This window comes from Coffea eugenioides, chromosome 8 (assembly GCF_003713205.1).
Source record: "Coffea eugenioides isolate CCC68of chromosome 8, Ceug_1.0, whole genome shotgun sequence".
In the NCBI taxonomy this organism is placed as follows: Eukaryota; Viridiplantae; Streptophyta; class Magnoliopsida; order Gentianales; family Rubiaceae; genus Coffea; species Coffea eugenioides.
In genome coordinates this window covers 17,759,377-17,778,642 of record NC_040042.1, presented here as the reverse complement: position 1 = coordinate 17,778,642, position 19,266 = coordinate 17,759,377, and the positions used below count along the sequence as shown (strand labels likewise).

At 33.3% G+C, this 19,266-nt stretch overlaps 2 protein-coding genes across 2 annotated transcripts; one reads left to right on the top strand and one right to left on the bottom strand.

The window, feature by feature from the left end:
* Positions 1–385: 385 nt before the first annotated feature.
* Positions 386–1,834, top strand: LOC113780354. Its single transcript, XM_027326162.1, has one exon. It carries the CDS (start codon positions 386–388, stop codon positions 1,832–1,834), a length of 1,449 nt encoding a protein of 482 aa, XP_027181963.1.
* A 452-nt stretch (positions 1,835–2,286) lies between these two features.
* Positions 2,287–10,427, bottom strand: LOC113779888 (protein NUCLEAR FUSION DEFECTIVE 4-like). Its single transcript, XM_027325658.1, has 3 exons — positions 10,005–10,427; positions 3,143–4,068; positions 2,287–2,937 (listed from the first exon to the last, which is right to left on the bottom strand). Exons 1-3 carry the CDS (start codon positions 10,311–10,313, stop codon positions 2,472–2,474), a joined length of 1,701 nt encoding a protein of 566 aa, XP_027181459.1. The 5' UTR covers positions 10,314–10,427; the 3' UTR covers positions 2,287–2,471.
* Positions 10,428–19,266: the final 8,839 nt, after the last annotated feature.

Below are 19,266 nucleotides of genomic sequence, written 5' to 3'. Positions count from 1 at the left end.
TCGAATAACTGTTCATAAAAACTCAATTATGATCATGACTATATATGACAAGAAAAATAATAGAAAATGAAAGGAAAAAACTTGTGACTCAATAAAATAAAACTGATGACTTCTCTTCTTACAATGCAAAAAGGAAGCTACATGCATTACTTATGGCATGAGAAGCACTTTTTTTTCTGTTTTTTTTTATAAAGCGGCATTAGAAACGTATGCATTGGAGAACTTCCAACCTAATGCACTTGCTTGTAATCGTGCCTAACTTCCCACTTTGCTTAACTTTTCAGTTTACAATTCTCAAAGTCCATTTATTCAATTTCACAATATAGACTTCCCAACTAAAATATATACACGAATTCAACCCAAACTTCCAAACCACCACAGAAAAATGGCCTTAGTTAGCAAGCCGAAAAGACCTATGATCTCCCTCCAATCTAGCCTCTCCACAACCCTTTGTTTTATTGTAGTTTTCACAATCCCAGCTCTTCTTCTCCTTCACACCCCTTCAAGTTCAGTATGCAAAAATTCATTTACTCAAATCAAGTCATGGTCAGGTGATCTTCGCACTGCTGAATTTGCTTGGAATCGTCTAAAGTTCAACCATGAAAATCCCCCATCAGAAACTCTTAAAATCGCCGTCTTCTCAAGAAAATGGCCAACTAGTGCCACCCCTGGTGGCATGGAGCGCCATGCGCACACCTTACATACTGCTTTAGCTCGCCGTGGACATCAGGTTCATGTCTTCACTTCTCCACCTGATCAAGATGATAATGTTCCACGAGAAAGTCAATCTTTTTCACCTGTAATTCATTGGCACGAGGGTGAACCGGGAAGATGGCGGTATAATAAAGCTTTGGAGCAATATGAAGCAGAAAACAATCGCCGAGAATTTGATGTAATTCATACAGAAAGTGTAGCACTTCCGTTCCATGTAGCACGTCGTGTTCCAAACCTAGTCGTATCATGGCACGGTATAGCCCTCGAGAGCGTGCAGTCTAGTATATATCAAGATTTGGCACGGCTGCCTAACGAGCCGATTTCTCCTGCTTTTAATAGTAGTCTACATGGGGTGATCCCCAAAGTTCTGAATGAGATTAGATTCTTCAGAAACTATGCTCACCATGTTGCTATAAGCGACAGCTGTGGAGAGATGCTAAGGGATGTGTACCAAATTCCAAGTAGACGAGTTCATGTTATTGTCAATGGCGTAAATGAGAAAGATTTTCAAGAAGATTTGAGATTAGGCAATCAATTCAGAGCCAAAATTGGTGTGCCTCAAAATGCAAGCTTAGTACTTGGTGTTGCTGGAAGGCTAGTGAAGGATAAAGGTCATCCATTGCTATATGAAGCCTTCTCAAAACTCAAGGAGAAAAACAGTGATGTTTACTTGATAGTTGCAGGCTCTGGACCATGGTTACAAAGATATAGAGATTTAGGGCCTCAAGTGATTGCTTTAGGCTCAATGAATCCATCAGAATTACACGCTTTTTATAGCTCTATTGACATTTTTGTTAATCCAACGCTTAGACCACAGGGGCTTGATCTCACACTCATGGAAGCTATGATGAGTGGAAAGCCTGTGATGGCTTCAAGATTCCCTAGCATTAAGGGTACAATTCTTGTAAATGATGAATTTGGATTCATGTTTTCGCCGAATGTAGAATCCTTGTTAGAGGTTTTGGAGTTGGTGGTGGCAGAAGGATCAAAGAGACTGTCACAGAGAGGAAAGTCATGTAGAGACTATGCATCTTCAATGTTTACTGCACAGAAAATGGCATTAGCATATGAGAGATTGTTCCTTTGCATCAAGAATGAAACGTTTTGTAACTACATTTAGACAGTTTGATTCTTCTTTCTATACTCTTCTTACCCGAAACTAGTTTGTTCTTGAAGACTATGTAGATTGCTTTGCATTTTATAATAAATTCTTTTATACAAAGAAACTAATACTCCTCTTGTTCTTATCTATTTCTTGCTTCTTCAACAAATGAGATTTTTTTTTTTTTTTTGTCTCAATTAGCTCTCAAAGTATGAATGATTTTACTCCTTGGTTGACATGGTGCAACCATGCTAAGATAGAAAGCATAAACTATTGAGAGGTGTTTAGTAGTTAGACCTTCTTGAAATTTACGACCAACAAATACACATTATAATTGGCTTTTCTTTTTCTTTTTTTTTTTGATTGGTTAATTACAATTTTCTGATGCACTTAGAAATGAACCAAATGTCGTAAAATCAGAGCTAGTCTAACCTGAATTATGAGCAAGAACGAGTAGAGAGATTCAAATCTGCCAAAATTGCAACCTAAAATTAAAACTATCAGAGCAGACATTTTCCAAGGAAAACGAGTTCATTCCCATCAGCAATAGTTGTACGTTTTTCCATACTGAGTGCTAAGAAAATCCCCTACACGTTAAGCTGGAGATGACTAGTTCTATACACTTTATGCTCCTATTTCTTTTGTTGTTAAGCACCTAATACAACAATGTGGATAATCTATTCTGTTCAAAGCGACCATAAGCCTGTCGAGTTCTCAAGAATAATAGCACACTGAATGCTAATCCCAAAATAGAGATGCCTCCCCACCAAACAAAGGTATAGAAATAGCATTTTCTACCCATACAGACTATGTCAGTGACGGCTCCAAGGCCTGAACCAGCATTGGCATCATAGACTATTGCTGCAAGGACACCATACAGAAGTGATCCAAGAGGGATGTTTGTAATGAGAATGTTGTGGTTGACACCTACACTATTAGGCCCGAACAGCTCAGATGTTATTGAAACTGCAGCTGCAAATATGAAGCCAGAGCTCAATCCAATCAAAGCTGTTCCTGCTTGAAGTGCCATTTGACTGCTTGTTGCAGCAAGCAAGAAGAATGCGATTGGTGTAGGCAGCAGTGCAATTGCCAACCATCCAGTCCTTGCGAAATAGAATCTTCTGCACATACAAAATAGTTCAAAAGTTAGAACCAGCATACATAACCACTTCAACAGTAACCTAATTGTTAGGAAGCTACTCTGCTTATAGTCAGGGATCCAAATTCTGATTTCCCTTTCTCCTTCCGATTCTCAAATATATGAAAACAAAACAGAACTACAAAATGTACACTTTACCATACAAAAAGATAAAGTCCTGAACTTACGTCCTGATTAAGTCTGGTACAGCTGAAAGCAGGCGACCAAAGAAGGAGAGGGATGAATAGAGTGTTATAAGGAGTTCAGTCTTTGAATATTGTCCAAGTGACTCTGCAATTTGCCCGAGGTTATTGCTGTAGACTAATCCAATTGTACCTCCACAGAAGTATGCCAAGTAATATAGCCAGAAGTCCAGCCTACGAACAAGCATTCGAGCCTTGTGCTCTTCCCCTAGCATTATCAATTGATCCTTCTCAATTACAGTCTTGCAACACCTTCCATTGGATTCAGTACTTTCTTGTCTAGAAATTCCTTTAACACTTTCGTCACCATCGACAGAACAAAGGGATCCATTTCTTAAGCTATTATCTCGACTAAGAAGCCCCCTATGCAGTTCAAGATCATCATGATCAATAAGTATGAAACTGGAGCCTTCCATGCGGAAGCGTGAGTAAATTTTTTGATCGAACCAATTTCTTGCATATACTATACCAGGGACACCTAAGGGAAGTAGGAGGAGGAAAATGGCACCGCTAAATAGGAAACGTGCAGCTTTTGTACTCACTGGATGTAGAAGAAGGAGATATATGCCAGTAATGACAGCCAAGAAATTCAATATGATGAATATAAACTGATCACGCTTGACAGCATCAGGAGGAAGGGTATCCAGAGTTGGTTGACGAAGAATAGGAATGAGTGCTACCAGAGATGTGAACAACGGTATGAAGGCGTTGAGAAGAAGATAGAGTTCACTAGATGAAGGGTTCATTGCTGTAGCAGCAAGATTGTAAAATGCCGCGCTTACTCCATTGAAGCTCACTGTGAGAGCAAGTGCTAGTGGTCTGTTAGATGGGAAGTTTTTTATGCAGAGTACAAAACAGACTGTGTTGAACCAGCAAATGCTGCATCCATCCAACAAGCAAAGCAAGAACATCTGCAATGAAAATATATACAGGCTGCCAGGGTCAATACAAAGAATGCAAAAAAGTAGTAGTAGGAGAAGGATCACCGCCTCACAAGTTCCATTTCAGTCCAGTTGAGGGCAAAATGGTTCTTTTTTATTTTTTACATCACAATCCTATTAGTTTACACAATGTCTAAATTCATTCAAAACATACTTCCACCTATTTACATCTCCGGAGCAAACTGGTTTGGACTGGAACTTGCCAGGCCTCTAATCCGAAATTTAGATAACACCAACATGTTAGCCACCGTCTCGGCCCCTACCGATACGATACCGTGACGAAACGATACTGAAATATTTGACTCGCCGAGAAATCGGCCGAGTCGTCACCGTGACGGATTGACTCGGCGAGTCACACCGAGTCACTCCGAGTTATCCCGAGTCAAGACGAGAAATCAGCCGAGTTACACCGTGACGGATTGACTTGGCCGTTTCTTTTACTATTTTTTAATTATTTTTATTTAGCATACTTTTTTATATTATTAACAATTTTTAGAATATTAAATATTTTAAAATTTGCGTCTCACCGAAACCGCGATCGATATGTCGAGACCGATGTGGAACGTTCCGGGCCGCGAGCACAACCGCGACCGTGACTTTGAACCATGGATACAACTCAAAAGTTTATCCAAGTTCTACAGCAATCCTATCTTGTGTCGTCTTGATATTGTTCCTTTTTCAGAACATATTAGCAAGAACAGAATTTGGAGTTGCAAGGAGCTCCAATTATGTGATTTGTTGAACCAGTAGTATAATTACATGGCTTAACTCGAGCCACAAAAAAAGAAACTAAAAATACAAAAGGGGGCAAAAACAAGAAATGGGGCAAATGTTTCAACCTCTCAATGGTATTGTCAGAAAATTTCCACAAAGAACAGGTGCACAAGTATTTTATGCTACTCTGTTTTTGTTATCAATTAGTAATAACCAGGTCTTGAGAATTAATCATAACCAGCTGTATACATATCAATTAATAATTTCACTAAACAAGTCTTGAGAATTATCCTTATTGATGGCTGTTGAAGGGGGGCTTTTGGTCCTAATTGAAGGGGCATTTCACTGTCAAAGTATTGTAGCACACTCACTTGTATGTCATTTCTAAATAATTCTACTGAACTTTGGCAAATGCCGTATAAGTTTGGTGCTTTTAAATTGTAATGGTGTGAAGGAGATGGTTAGAAATTAAGTCTAACAAGTCCTAATCGAAACTTTACTAGGCAAAAGTTATTATGTGATTGTTTTCTGCATTGTAGTTTAGTTTCTCTCTCTCTCTCTCGTCATCCAAGAAGAGTGGTTCCAAAGAATCATGGTAATAAGCTATTTCTCATTTTCAAATTATGAAATTACTATAATAAATAAATCTTCTTTCTACCAATAAATGAGTAGATCTTATTGGCATACATTTGCTTAATCATTCTCATTTGTTGACGAGATTGGTGAGTAGGGACTGAGAATGGTAGGACCACACTTACCATAGGATTGCTCCCCCTCCTTCTGTTGCAACTATTAAATCCTTAACCTTAAAAAAGGGTTAATTATATTAACCTCCCCTCAGGTTTGATCAAATAACAAATCAGACCTTGTAATTTGACCATATAACATATTCCCACCAGCACTAACTCCCGTTAATGATAGAAACAATAAAAAGACTAAATGACCCTCATCGCTTATCAGCCTGCAAAAGTGTCCTCCATCAAAATGGATTCTTTCACTGTTTCCTTTTTCTATTCATTGAATGTAGTCTCAAAACTATTTTCTTACGATGAAAGAATTGTTCTTCTTTTGCTTTTCCTAAAATATACTACTAAAAGAATTGACAAGCACCAAAAAAGAAAAAGAAAAGAAAAATACTCATAACTTTTTGGAAAGAATAATGCAATGAATTAAAAGAAGAAGAAAAATAAAGATAACATGAGATCAAGGAAAGATTAGGACAAGAAGAACTTTGTAGTGAGAGAGCTAACTAGATAAACTAGGAATTATCAGCAAATATAAATCAAGAAAACATGCGGAGCCAACAACAGAACTACCTCTTTCCCTCCTCTCCCTATCGTTTCCCTAAGCTAATTCCAGTTGCCAAGCCAAATCCCGTACTTCTGTATCTTCCACCATCTTTCCATCTTTTAAAGCTTAATTAGATGACATATCTTCGCTTGCAAACACAAAACCGCACAAGAATATATCCATGGATCTGACACCTATACACTTATGCCTAAACATTAAATTCCGATGTTGGATTCTTGTCCTGACATTTCTTGAAGTACTTTTCTATGGGTTTTAAGTTTTTCCTTAGTAAGAATGTCTATGGGTTTTATGGCTTTGAAAGTTAGATTGCTGAGGCCATTGTGAGCCTGGATATTGAGATTTTTGGTTCATCTTTATTTTTGAGGTAAATAACTCCTCATAGATGAACATAGGATGAAGGCTTTAGGTGGTGGAATTGTGTTATTTCAAACTAGTTGGGTGGGAGGAAGAAAAGGAGATGGGTGGGCATTTTAGGAACTATAAAAATGATATTGCAAATTCTGACGGAAGTTAAAGAGTCCACGTGAGTTGACTAACGGTAAGGGTTTTTTATTTTATTTTTGGTTACAACCTTATGAGTTTGAGGGGGCTTGTAGTAATTTAGTCAAACCTAGAGGTTCGGTTAGCAGTTTGGCTAAACTTCAAGGGAGGTAAATGTAATTTATCCTAAAAAAGTATAATAAGGTGATGTGGTGTGCCAAAGGGATGGAAAGGAGTAATAGATTTTAATTTTATTATTCAATAGTTCAAAACTAAGAAAATCAAAATAAGTATAAGAATTAATTTGGTTAGTTGACACCAGAGGTCCGAACGAAGAACAAAAACTGAATTGATCAAATTTGTTGTTTTTGTCAACGTAATTGGTTACTATTTTCTTGTGATGAGTGTTATTGTTACAAATGGTGCACATTGTACTCATTTGAAGTAGAATAACTTTGCTTTTGGATTGAGAAATTCAATGAAAAATTTGAAATCTTTTCAAATCTCTTTAATTGCTTAGATTATTTGGGAAGTATTTCAATTTATAAGTCACAATTTATTTTAGTGTTTAAAATCAAAAAGTTGTGGCTAACAAGTCAAAATTGAAGACTTATAACTGCAAGAAGCAATGAATCCAAGAAGTTCCAACTTCACTTTAACCCAACAAACTTCATCCACTTAAATTTTGACCCCAAATAAACATAAATAGCATGAAAAGCAAAAATAGAAAAATAAAAAAAGGAAAGAATAGCATAAGAAGCCAAATTGGGTCAAATTCTCATGATGAGAGAAAAGAAATTATATCACGTTAAGCAATACCATAACAGCATAACTAGCTACTCACAATGCTATTTTTTTTTTCTAACAATAGAGAGGAAGAAATTTTAAAGCTAATCCTCAATCCAACTCAAAAGGCAATTGCTGACTTTCAAGTTGGATCAAGGGACTTAAACTCTCATCACTCAACCCTCACTGGACCGATGAGGGAGATACTCACAATGCTATATACATGTATCCCTTTCATGGCAATTTCGTTCAGGATTGAAACACAACTGCAAACAGATATACCCAATAACACCTATGTAAAGTTTGAAGCTTATGTATGGCAAAGTCCTATACAAATTGAGACAACAAAGCGTGGTTTTGTTGACACGACATTTTATCATAATCGAGAAGTCATGAATTCGAGTCATTAAAGGGGTAAGTAAGAATACTATTGATTCTCTTATAAAAAAGGAAAAAAATATAATTAAAAAAGTAAAATAAAAAAGTCCTATACAAATTTTAATATTTTTAAAGCTTATTTTATCCTTTCATTAGAGGATTTAACAGCTATAATTACATGATTATGAAAAACCATATATTTTCAGCTAATTTTGATTCTTATATTCATATGTCATTGTGTCAATATGTGTTCCATTTACTACCCCCACCATATGGAATCGTCCAACTTGACATTTCTATTCTATGGCTGCCAACTTTGAAATATTATTTCTTCCGACAGTGAAATTATACAAAACTCTTAAAAATTTGATATCGACCAACAGTATTTGTTGTAACTTAAAACTGTCATAACAAATTATTTTTCTAGGAAAGCTATATATACAAAGAAAATAGATTAGAGAAAGAAGGTCATTATGGTTTAGAAACATGAATTAATCTATCAAAAAAATTCTTGAGGATGTGATACATAGTAAGAAATCAATTTAATTTTGAGAATTTGATAAAGCCCAAAATTTAGGGGAAAATAATTTTCTATTTTCTTTTTCACCGTGACACGTCTGGATGTCATATACAAATAAATATGAAGGGATAAAATTAAATAGTTCGACAAAAATAAAACGATCTTTGTAATTCGCAGTACCTCGATTAAAAAGTTTAATTTGGACATCTTTTTCCAGCGGAGGAAAGAAAAAGTGCAAAATCATAGTGGTGAAGTGGTAGAATTAGCAGAAGAAACTGGAATGTACTACTTTTTCTTTCACTTTAAAGTATATTCTCGTAGCTATCATTCTCCTTTTTATCTATTCATGGTCAAAAGCCTCTTTGTGTTTCCTATCACTATCTTTCTTTCTAAAAGCATCCACAGAAATTGCACAACAAATGTGGTACTGGTACCATACATATTTTGTTCTTTTTCCGTTGAGAATGAATAATATGAAAATAATTAAAGAAATGCATACTGCACAAGAACGTTATTTAAGCTCCCATCAAAAGATGACCTTTACAATGATGCACATCTTTCTTTTCACAAAAAAAAAAAAAAGAAACAAAAAAGATTATTTCTTTTTTTTTAATGATTCTTTTTTCAACCTTTTGAAAGAAAGTTAAGAAAGCATGCAGGACAATGTTTTAATGGCGTCTTTTTTATTTTTTATATTGAATGTCTCAATTTTGGGGAATATAAATATGAACTATTCCACTCATAGGATGGGTTTTTTTTTTTCCTAATTTGCCTTGATAATAATATCAGAGTTTAATGAATTCACCTCTTTTAGACGTGTGCTTATATATTGTGCTTTAGAAAAGTGTCATGATTTAGGGAGTACAGTAAAGGTAAGTGTGTATTTACGTAGTTATTTAGGTGTGATTGAAGCATATTAACGAATACTCATTGGTTATCTATTCAAAAATTCATATTAATATACCAGTCAAGTGTTGTTATAACTATGTAACGGATACCTATTGGACACCTATTAAATATTTCATATTAATATGCTAGTCATGTGTTGTTGGTAATTATATATTAAATTCATCACCATCATCGTTGAATTGTTAAAGAAATAGTATGAACCAATTTGGACCAAGAAACTATCATCCGCTCAAGTTCACAAGGACCATGCAAATGTGGGAACATTTTTTTTTTTTTTATGTAATTCTTCATAGGATGGTTCTAACAACTTTTCTTTTTATTTTTTTTGGGTTCTACTAACAACTTTTATTGTCTCATATAAGTTTAACAAAATATGTTACCACAATTTTTATAGAAACGCCCTAGAAAAAACCATTCTAGTAAAGCCAAAGAAATAAAAGGGAAACATTTATATAGCCACCCACTGAATTTCTTTTACTTTTAAAAAATAAATAAACAATTTCATTTTATGCTGACGGAAGAATCACTAAGGACAAAAGGGAAGTGTAATAATAGTATGTTCTTCGAAGCCATGAAACTGTTCCCGACAATAAATATGAGTTCATTCATTTTTGTAGTACACATATCAAGTGTAAGTTAAGTGTAGCAATAAGGAAAAATGTTAGTTAATTGTATTTTGCTAGTATATTAAATGGTACCAATTAAGCATACCTATTAACTATCTTACTAGACTTGGAAAATTTAAAGCCGTATATGCCAAGAGTTCCAGTACAAGAGTATTGAGAAAAGATGAAGAGAAAAAACTTACCACAAAATAAGGCAAGGTGATAAATTCCCGAATCACAAGCCATTGGACTCCGTAACCAACTAGTCCCATGAAGGCAGCAATGAGCATCACCACCCACAACGGCAAATACATCAAGGCCAACCCCGACGACCACCCAAACGCCTTGCCAAGGTCCGACGCCGTCGCTAAATAGTTCAGTTGCACCTGTGACACCCCTAGAACCTCCTTCAGCTCCGACGAATATGCTGAAAAATCGAAATTTGTCCCCGTAAATGCCTGAATCCATACAGTAGCCAGAAGGATCATCCATTTTCTTGATTGACCCGCCATTTGGATTTCTTGAAATTAATGCAAAGAAAGATTTAATCAGGGTTCGCCGGGAAATCCAGAAAGCCGCCGGTGGCTGTGACTATAATGAAATTTTTGCTGAAAAAGTTTCGGTTATTTGGCAGGGAATGAATGAATTAGCGCTGCCCAGTCACTCAACGTGGCCTTATTTATATACGCTCAGGCATTTTGCCATTTTCAATCCATGATGTGGACAAGAAAGATAATGACTCGTGAAATAGAGAAAAAGGTTCTACTCTTTTTGTTTAGATTTCTCTTCTTTTTTTTTTGTATAATTCACATGCACCGCATCCATTTTACGATTTGCGACTAATTCTGTTCGAATCGCGTCGGCGTCTTGCAGTAGGAAACTCTTCCAACATTAATTTTTTTTCCATTTCCATGGATTTTGAATCCTTTGATTTTGAGACCTAATAATTTGGAGACTAATGTCTTGGTTCGGGCCCGAGACCTAATAGTCCAGAGAATCGATATATGTGTTTATTTCCTTGCATTTTTAATTTTATTTGTTGTAGAAATTCATTAGTTTTTATGTTGGTGGATTCTACTTTTGTTTGACAAGCCGCACGTGAATTTTTATGAGGTGTGAATGGTCGTTGGTAATTGGTACCCGTTCCAATTGCATAACGTGGAAGCATGTGATTGAAGGATAGCTTCGGGAACCAATGTGCCAAATTAAAAATAAATAAAGATTAAAAAAGGAATCAACTCAGGCAGACGTCACATTAGCATGCGGTTTTCCTCGTACCAGAGCCCGCTAATCTTGCTTTTGTGTGTAGTATCAGATTTGTTTCACAATTTACTAAGTAAAAAGTATTACCATTAGCAATCAACTCAGGCAGATGTCACATAAAACGGCTTACTGTATAGCAGTAAAATAGTTCGAATGACAGAATATTTGTTGTAAAGGATAATGTATGAAATAAATTATTTATATATTAGTAGTGCATACACTAATAATTTTAGATACATGTTACGTATATAAAATTTGATATTTTACTTTAAAGTGACATAATATAGTATTCATCCAGACCTTCGATGAGGAAAGATTAATTTTAATATATATGTGAAAAATAAAAAAGTTAAAAGGGAAATTTTGAAAATCTGTATTTATCAAGACTGCTAAATCTATACTTATTACAATAGAAAATTTTCTACCTACATTTTGAAATTTGAGTCATTCTCTTCTTAAATTGTCGAAATCTAACTTATAAAGGATACATGTAATCTCTCATTATATCCCATTTCAAGTCTATAATTATTATTATTCTTCGAGTAACTATTTGTGGTCATTGCTAAAATTGCTACGCTTTGAAAGTGGCTTTGACAGATCCAAAGCAGTGTTTTGAAAACTGGATCGGACCAGTCAGATCGCGAACCGGCCTTGGCTTTAGTCCGGTTCATGTTTTGAGTTGATTATACTTAAAAATCGGATTGAACCGTTCGAACCGTGCGAACTGGATTGAATCGTTGAATCGGCGATTTTTTGTTTTTGTCTATTAAATTGAAAACAAATTAAAAAAAGAATATGTTTTCCTTAATCCTAAAATTAATTATTAAATGCTACATTCACTCACTTTCTTCTCATTTTTTGCCTTTTATCAAGTTTGTATTTTTATTTTCTATTTTCTTGACTTCCTCCAAATTCAAAACTTCTTTTTTTTTAAGTTGCAATATCTAAATATAAAAAACTTGAATTAAAATCTAAACTCACAATGTCTAATTCTCATAGACGTGAATTTTGTATAATTTCAAAATATTGTGATATTTTTGAGTTGGATTTAACATTATTTTTTTGGTAAATTCAATTAAGATTGAGATGAAATTTATTTATTTCAACTTATAATTTAAAAATTTTATTTATGAAAATCCAACTTCTTGGAAAATATTAAAATTTTTATCATATAAAGTCTTAAATTAGTCCAATATATGTCTTATTTTGTGCATATATATTTATATAAATTATTTTTTAAAAAATTTATTGAATCAAAATTAAATCGATCCGATCAATTAAATCTCAACTCGAACATCTCACCGAGTCAATTAACGATCCGAATTTTAAAACATTGATGCAAAGTATATACGTCTCCGATATGGTGGAGAAATGGGGCTGGGGAGACCACACGGAAGACGTACAATGCGGGGCACGTAATGCGCTGACGTGAAGGCGATGTGAAGACATGTGTCAGACATAACCGGCAATAAAAGGAAATAACCGGAGAGAAGAAAAAGTTTTAAGGGATAATTTCAGAAACCTCCTTTGAAGTTTCTGACAATTGCACTCGGTTTCCCTTAGGTTTAAGATATTACACTTATCTCCCTTGACATATTAAAATACCTATAATACCCTCCACTTAATGGACAATTTTAGATTTAAGGCAATAAAATTACAAGAGCTAAAAAAATCTATTTTTCTGTCTCTTGTCTATTTTCTATTTAATATAACCTCTTTTTATTATTTTCAATTTTGTAGATATTAACAAATTGAAATTATAAAATCTACAAAGGGGGTAGATTATATGTCAAACTAGAAGGAAATGAAGAAGCTCGCAGTGATAGAAAAATAAATAATAAAATTGATGATTGAAATAAGAAAAAGAACTAAAGATGTAAAATTTGTCATATTTTGTTTATTGTTAAGAAAAACTTTATAAAATGTCAATAATTACATAATGATTTCTTTCATTGGATTAGAAATTTTTTATTATGACTTTATTGTGAAGGTAGAATTTATTCTCAACTTTTAAGATATTAATATTTTAAGACCATATGAGACTTGTAATGGTGGTTCTCGATCAAATTAACTTATATTGAAAAGGTGTTTGAGCATTGATATTTAATTTGGGGGTATAAAATTGATTGTCAATGGGGTTTTGTATGATATTTTTTATTGTGGCAAGTATTGATATTGTATATATTAATTTGAAATCTTTTGGATGGTTAATTGATTTAGAACTTATGTTTGGATGGCTGTTAGGGATTTAGTTTATTAATTTATGCAAACTGTGGAAGAAAATGATTGAGTATACTATTTTTTTTTTCTTAATTTTATATAAAGGAGCAATTTAGGATTTTTGAAAGAAAATCAAAACTCTTGAACCTACATTGTTACTAAATAATAAAAGTAGGGGAGGTATATATAATTTTTAAAAATTGAGAGGAGCTCTTTGTAATTGTGAGAAATCTCAGGAGAGGTTTCTGCAATTATCCCAAGTTTTAAAATAAGTTGTCACGTCTAGAGTGTTATAGATCCAGTAGTAACGGTATGATGATCAATAAAGCAATCGATATAAAAAAAAAAGGAAATGTAGAAATAAAATCTTGCAGCCACCCAAATGGAAAACGAAAAACATACTCTCTTTTACACGTGGTTGGCGATCCAAATTTTTGAATACAGTTAACCTTTTAAAATTGTGCTTATATTAACACACATTTTTCTCCCATTATTCTCACTTTTTAATTTCTTAAACTATAAAAATGTCACTAAAATATTGCTTGGAAAAGAAAATTCTTCTCAAAATTGTCCAAGATGGCGATACAAAAATTTGTCTTTCAAGGAATATGTTGGTGGGAAAGAAGGGATTATTGATTAATTTTTGTTGATGAAACTTTATTATTATGAGGCATGAAAGGTTGTTTATTTATGTTACAAATATGGGAAGGCAATAGTCATTACAAAAATAAAAAATCAATCCCCATAATCAATCTAATATAATGTTTCAATCTAAAACCATCAATTAATTTTCACTATTGCTAGGACTCCTCAATGTGAAAATGAGGCAATAAAGTAGTGTTATTAATCATTAATTGATCCATTTATAGCCCATAAAATGGCTTAAATCAATATTCGGTGAAGAGTAAAGCTACAAAAAGAAAATTTCAAGTTGCATGAAAAAGAAAGCTCAATTACAAAGAGGAAAAATATTGTTATATTGAAATTGAAAACTGGTTCTTAAAGCAAACGAGGGTTTGGATTCAAAACTTTAACTTCAATATATTTGAGAGTGTTCCTAGAGAATGTTAAGAGATTCTTAAACTTTTGCATTAATATTGGAGACCAGTATTTCCAATTGATTCTATTTAGAGTTAGAAGAAGGGGTTAGTTCATGATCTTTTTTGCAATAGCTAAAAATGAGCATGCTTTAGCAAATATTTTTGCTAACTTTGATTTATGCATTAGTTTCATAAATTATAGAAAATTTTCTTTTCTTTTTGCTGCAATTCTAGTAAAATAGACAATAACTTAGCTAAATTTCAATCTTTAATATTTTTTAGCATTAGAATGTGCAATAAATGTTTAAAAAATTTTCATATGCAATATACATTTTGTATGACTGGAAATTACTGAATTTTCTCATAGTTTCTTAGAATATATTATATTAACAATCAAGATTTAGCAACAAAATTTAGTATATAAAAAATATTATAACTTCAAAAAATATATCCACGCTCAAAGTGCATGACATATTTCTGATATATATGTGTGGGTGTGTGTTACTAGTCGGGGAGGTTGAGAGTTAAGAAACGGGCAAAGAGCAGAGGAATTTAAATAAAGGACTTCTATCATTATTCTTTCTTTTTATGTTCTTACTCGCAATTAGGGGTGTCAATCGGGTCTTTTGAATAGGTTTTTTGGCAAGTCTAAACTCGATTCATAAATTATATGGATTTTCGAACTTTCGAATTTTGAACTCATGTTAAAAGGTTCAATCTCAACTCACACTATTATATGAGTTTTGGGTTCAAATCGGGTATCGCCCAAATTCATAATTAAATACATAATTATATATAATATATATTTTATAATTATGAATTAATACAAATTTACATATAAACTTTTAACATTTATGTAAGTGGGAGGGAGGGGCTTGGTGTAAAAAATTGTGCCATTTATTGTATTGCCTAATCTACCCTTACTTTTAAAGAGAATCACATCATTCTAACTACTTACCTCTTTACAATCATTGCATATCTGTTAAATTAACCACATTTCCCTAATTAAAAACTACCATTTTTTAAAACTACAACAGTTTAACTATTTTAATTACTATTTTTTTAACAAAAAAATTACACTTGTCATTTTTAATATCTTTTGTTAATAACACGCACATTAGGTGTGCCTTAACTATTAGTAATTATAAATTATAGATATAATCATATATATTTTACATATATAATTATACTCATATATGGGCTGGGTTTTAATGACTTGAGTCTAGTATGACCCAAACTCGGCTCATAGTTAGTTTATGTATAATATTTATGTCTAAACTCTGTCCGATCCAATTAAGCTTAGACTTAATAAGCTTTTTTCCAACTCAAGCTAATCCAACCCTATTGACCGTCCTACTTGCAATTTCATGCATGCTGAATTCTTGACTTTTAGTACAAATGTGGGAGTTGGGGATAATTGAAATCGTGTGACAAGATAGTAAGTATTTGAAGAGAATATACAAACGAAGTTGAAACTTGTTCCACTTTTAGGCCGATCGGACATATTCCAAGCAAGTCAGAATTAGCAATCGCATGAACACAAAGGTTAGTGATCCATATTTGCTAAAGCATGCTCATTTTTAGTTATTGTAAAAGAGATCTTGGGCTAACCCCTTCTTGAAAGATTAATATTAGCACAATTTTGAAAGATTAACTGTATTTAAAATTTTGGATACAATGTATATTTATCAGTTTTGCTCAAAAGATCAGTTTTCAGTACTTGCAAAATTTTTGTCTTAGGATTTTTTTGAAATATTCTTGCCATTTTTTCTTAATCAATAAATTAATAATATAATAAATTTAATTATCAATTTAACCTTTTATCTTCTCATTAACAGTTTTAAACCAACATATATGATATAATGACTTTAATCATCATTAAACAATAAAGGCACTTCAAATGCAAGAAACGCACCGTTATGATCCGGGTCCGAGGAAGAGAAATTTTTTATTTGTCAAATTTCTGTCCATTTTCCTTTATTTTATTGTCAAACATCTGGCAACTCGACACCTTGTCACCAATCACCGTAGTGTAGGGATGCCTATTTTCATCCTTTTCCCGGGTAACCTTGACGCTTCAATCATTTTTCTCACCATTTCGCCTCCCAACACATGTCAGCTCCACATTTTTCCCCCCGTTAAAGGTCAAATTCTTTCTCCCCAACATAGTGTCATTCAAATGTGTAATGTTCTAATAATACTTACTAATTGTTGACTTGTGAAATGTAGCTCAAACTTGGAGGCTTTCAAAAAGGAAAAACTTGACATCAGTAATAAAAATGGTCAAATTTTCACTTCTCAAGAAGTAAAAAACATACCTATAGGCCGCTGGTCTCCAAAGAATTTCTGCGACTACATTAGAGTGCAAGACGTGTGAATATGCCTAACTACCAGAGTCCTAATCGATTTTTTTTTTTTTGGGGAAACCAAAGTTGTGTGAATGGCGTTTTGATTGTGGATACTAGACAACCTCTTTCCAGATTAGTCTGCATCATGTGAACTCTGTGAAGCAAAAGCTACAATTCAAAGTTTATGTTGGCATATTAAATCAAGGTTCAAAATTAGAAATTTTCATATTATTATTTAGTAGTATTTTAGTCAAGTTAGAGTTTTAGTAATTCTATTGGAATCAAGTTATGATAGTTTTATTGTTTAGAAATTAGTATCTTATTAGGAAATTTCTTATGGTGTAAGGCTTGTTTATCAAGTCATCTAATCTATAAATAGGGAGTCATATTATTGTATTTAATTGATAAGAGTGAAAGATTGAGAGTCTTGTTCTTATTATGTGATTAATAGTTTGTTATCGGTATTATTTCTCTTTCCCCAGATATATTTTTATGTGTGTAAATTGCCTTCCCATATACATTGATTTTATGAAATATATCTCCAATTTTTGGATTCTACAGTTCAGATTAAGATAGAATATATATGTCTTTCTTTTAGCAAGACAATGTATTATAGAAAGAGATAAAATAATTGGAAGACCGTTCACAATATTGGACAAATTAATTGTGGACCATTTCGAAGGTGAAGCATCACCCTATGGAACAAGAATAGCATGCGTATATGACGTTATGTACATAAAACCAAGAAAGATACAATATTGTCTAGCCTTAGTTTGTGGGTAAGAGAAAGTCCCTGTTCCACTAGAAGTTATTTAAAGCTTCTAAGCTTTTGCTCTTAGACTAATGCAACTAATGAAATCCCTTTGCAGAAATCAATTTCTTTTATAAAAAAGCAAAAAGAAATATTCCTATTACCACCTTGTTATGCTAGATGATGCTCAACAGTACTTTTACTAATGAGACTCTAGGTCTCGTTCTTTTTTTCTTTTTTCCTTTTAAATTTTCGGTCCCATTTTTTAATCTTTTTTTTTCTCAGATGGAAAGCATATTTGAAGGTCATCCAAAGGGTACCGACGTTTGTTTCTTGATTTGACATCCAATAGCTCCAACCACCTTCCTCTTCAAAGTAGTCCTATCTATTTGTCTTTATTTTCTTGTCCGACTAGTGTTTTAAAAATAGGATTAATGATCTTTAACACCCTATGGATACATGGGATTCTCACTTTAATTGTTTATTTCAAGATTTATGTTAAGGAATACGTATTTCCAACAAAATATTCTCATACTTTTTTTTTTTAAAGAATGCCTTCCAGTCACTCAAGTCTTTGTTGGAATTGATCTGCATTATCATCTATGTTAATGTAAATAAAATATATTATTGTATCAATCAGTATTTAGCATCAATTAGAATCACAATTAGTATCTTACCTTGTATTGTTAGCATCAATTAGGATCACATCAATTATGATCACAATTAAAATCTTATTTTGTATAATATTAGTCTAGATTCACTCTGTACAACCTATATATATAGCAATGACATTGTTGCACAAACAACGAATTCAGTGAACATTTTTCTCCCAAATATTACTTTCAACATAGTGTCAAGACGAGTTTCTTGATCAATCACTCAAAAAATTTCGTTTTCATATTCCTTTGATTTTTTTTTTTACACGGACCTTCTGATTACTGATCCTCCCAATTTGTCAATTTCAGGTCGTTTCATTGATCACCAAAGCACTCCGTCCGTCTCCATGTGCTGGTAATCCTTTTTGATACTTTTCGGGTAACTAGCATCGGCATCATTCACATGCTAGTTTGGTGAAGTGTTGCTTATTCCATCCGGCCCCATTTGTTTGATCAATCAAGATTCGTTTGTTGTTTCAATCAGTATAATACCGAGGTCCAGATCCTTGCATATCTCCACATGCTAGCACTGATCGGTGTGCTACTTCATAGGCTACACCGGCTTTTCACCTCGGTTTTTCATCAGGTTCCACCAGATCTTTCTTTCTTTGACATTTTCCAACATTTTTTCACCTCAATTTTTCACTCCACTAGACTGGTTCTTCAGGTTTTTGGGTCCTGTGATTTCGATTTTGGTATTCGTTTGTTCCAGTTTTGCTCTATTGTCCCTTACTATATCTACTCTTTATTTGAAATATATTCTTGGCCATTTTCTATTATGGCTCAAGCTGATGTGTCTCAGCCTAGTCATATCATTCTTGATGGCACTAATTATTCTCATTGGGCTTAATCTTTCAAAAAAATTTTCCGTGGATGTAAACTATGGAAATATGTCAATGGTGGTGTCGCTCTTCTTGTTGCTGTTGACAGATAATCTTCTAAAAAAATTTAATTCTCGTTTCGAAGAATGAGACAGTGATAATCATAAAATTATCACTTGGATCACTGATACTTCTATGCTTGCTATAATTCGACATTTTAAGTGATTTGACACTGCAAAGGAAGTTTGGAACTTCTTAGCTGATCGCTACACTGCTACCAATCTTTCTCAATAGTACGAATTTTTCCTTTGACTGCATGCCATGAAACAATGGCCTGGTCAATCTATTCAAGATTTCTATTCTGAA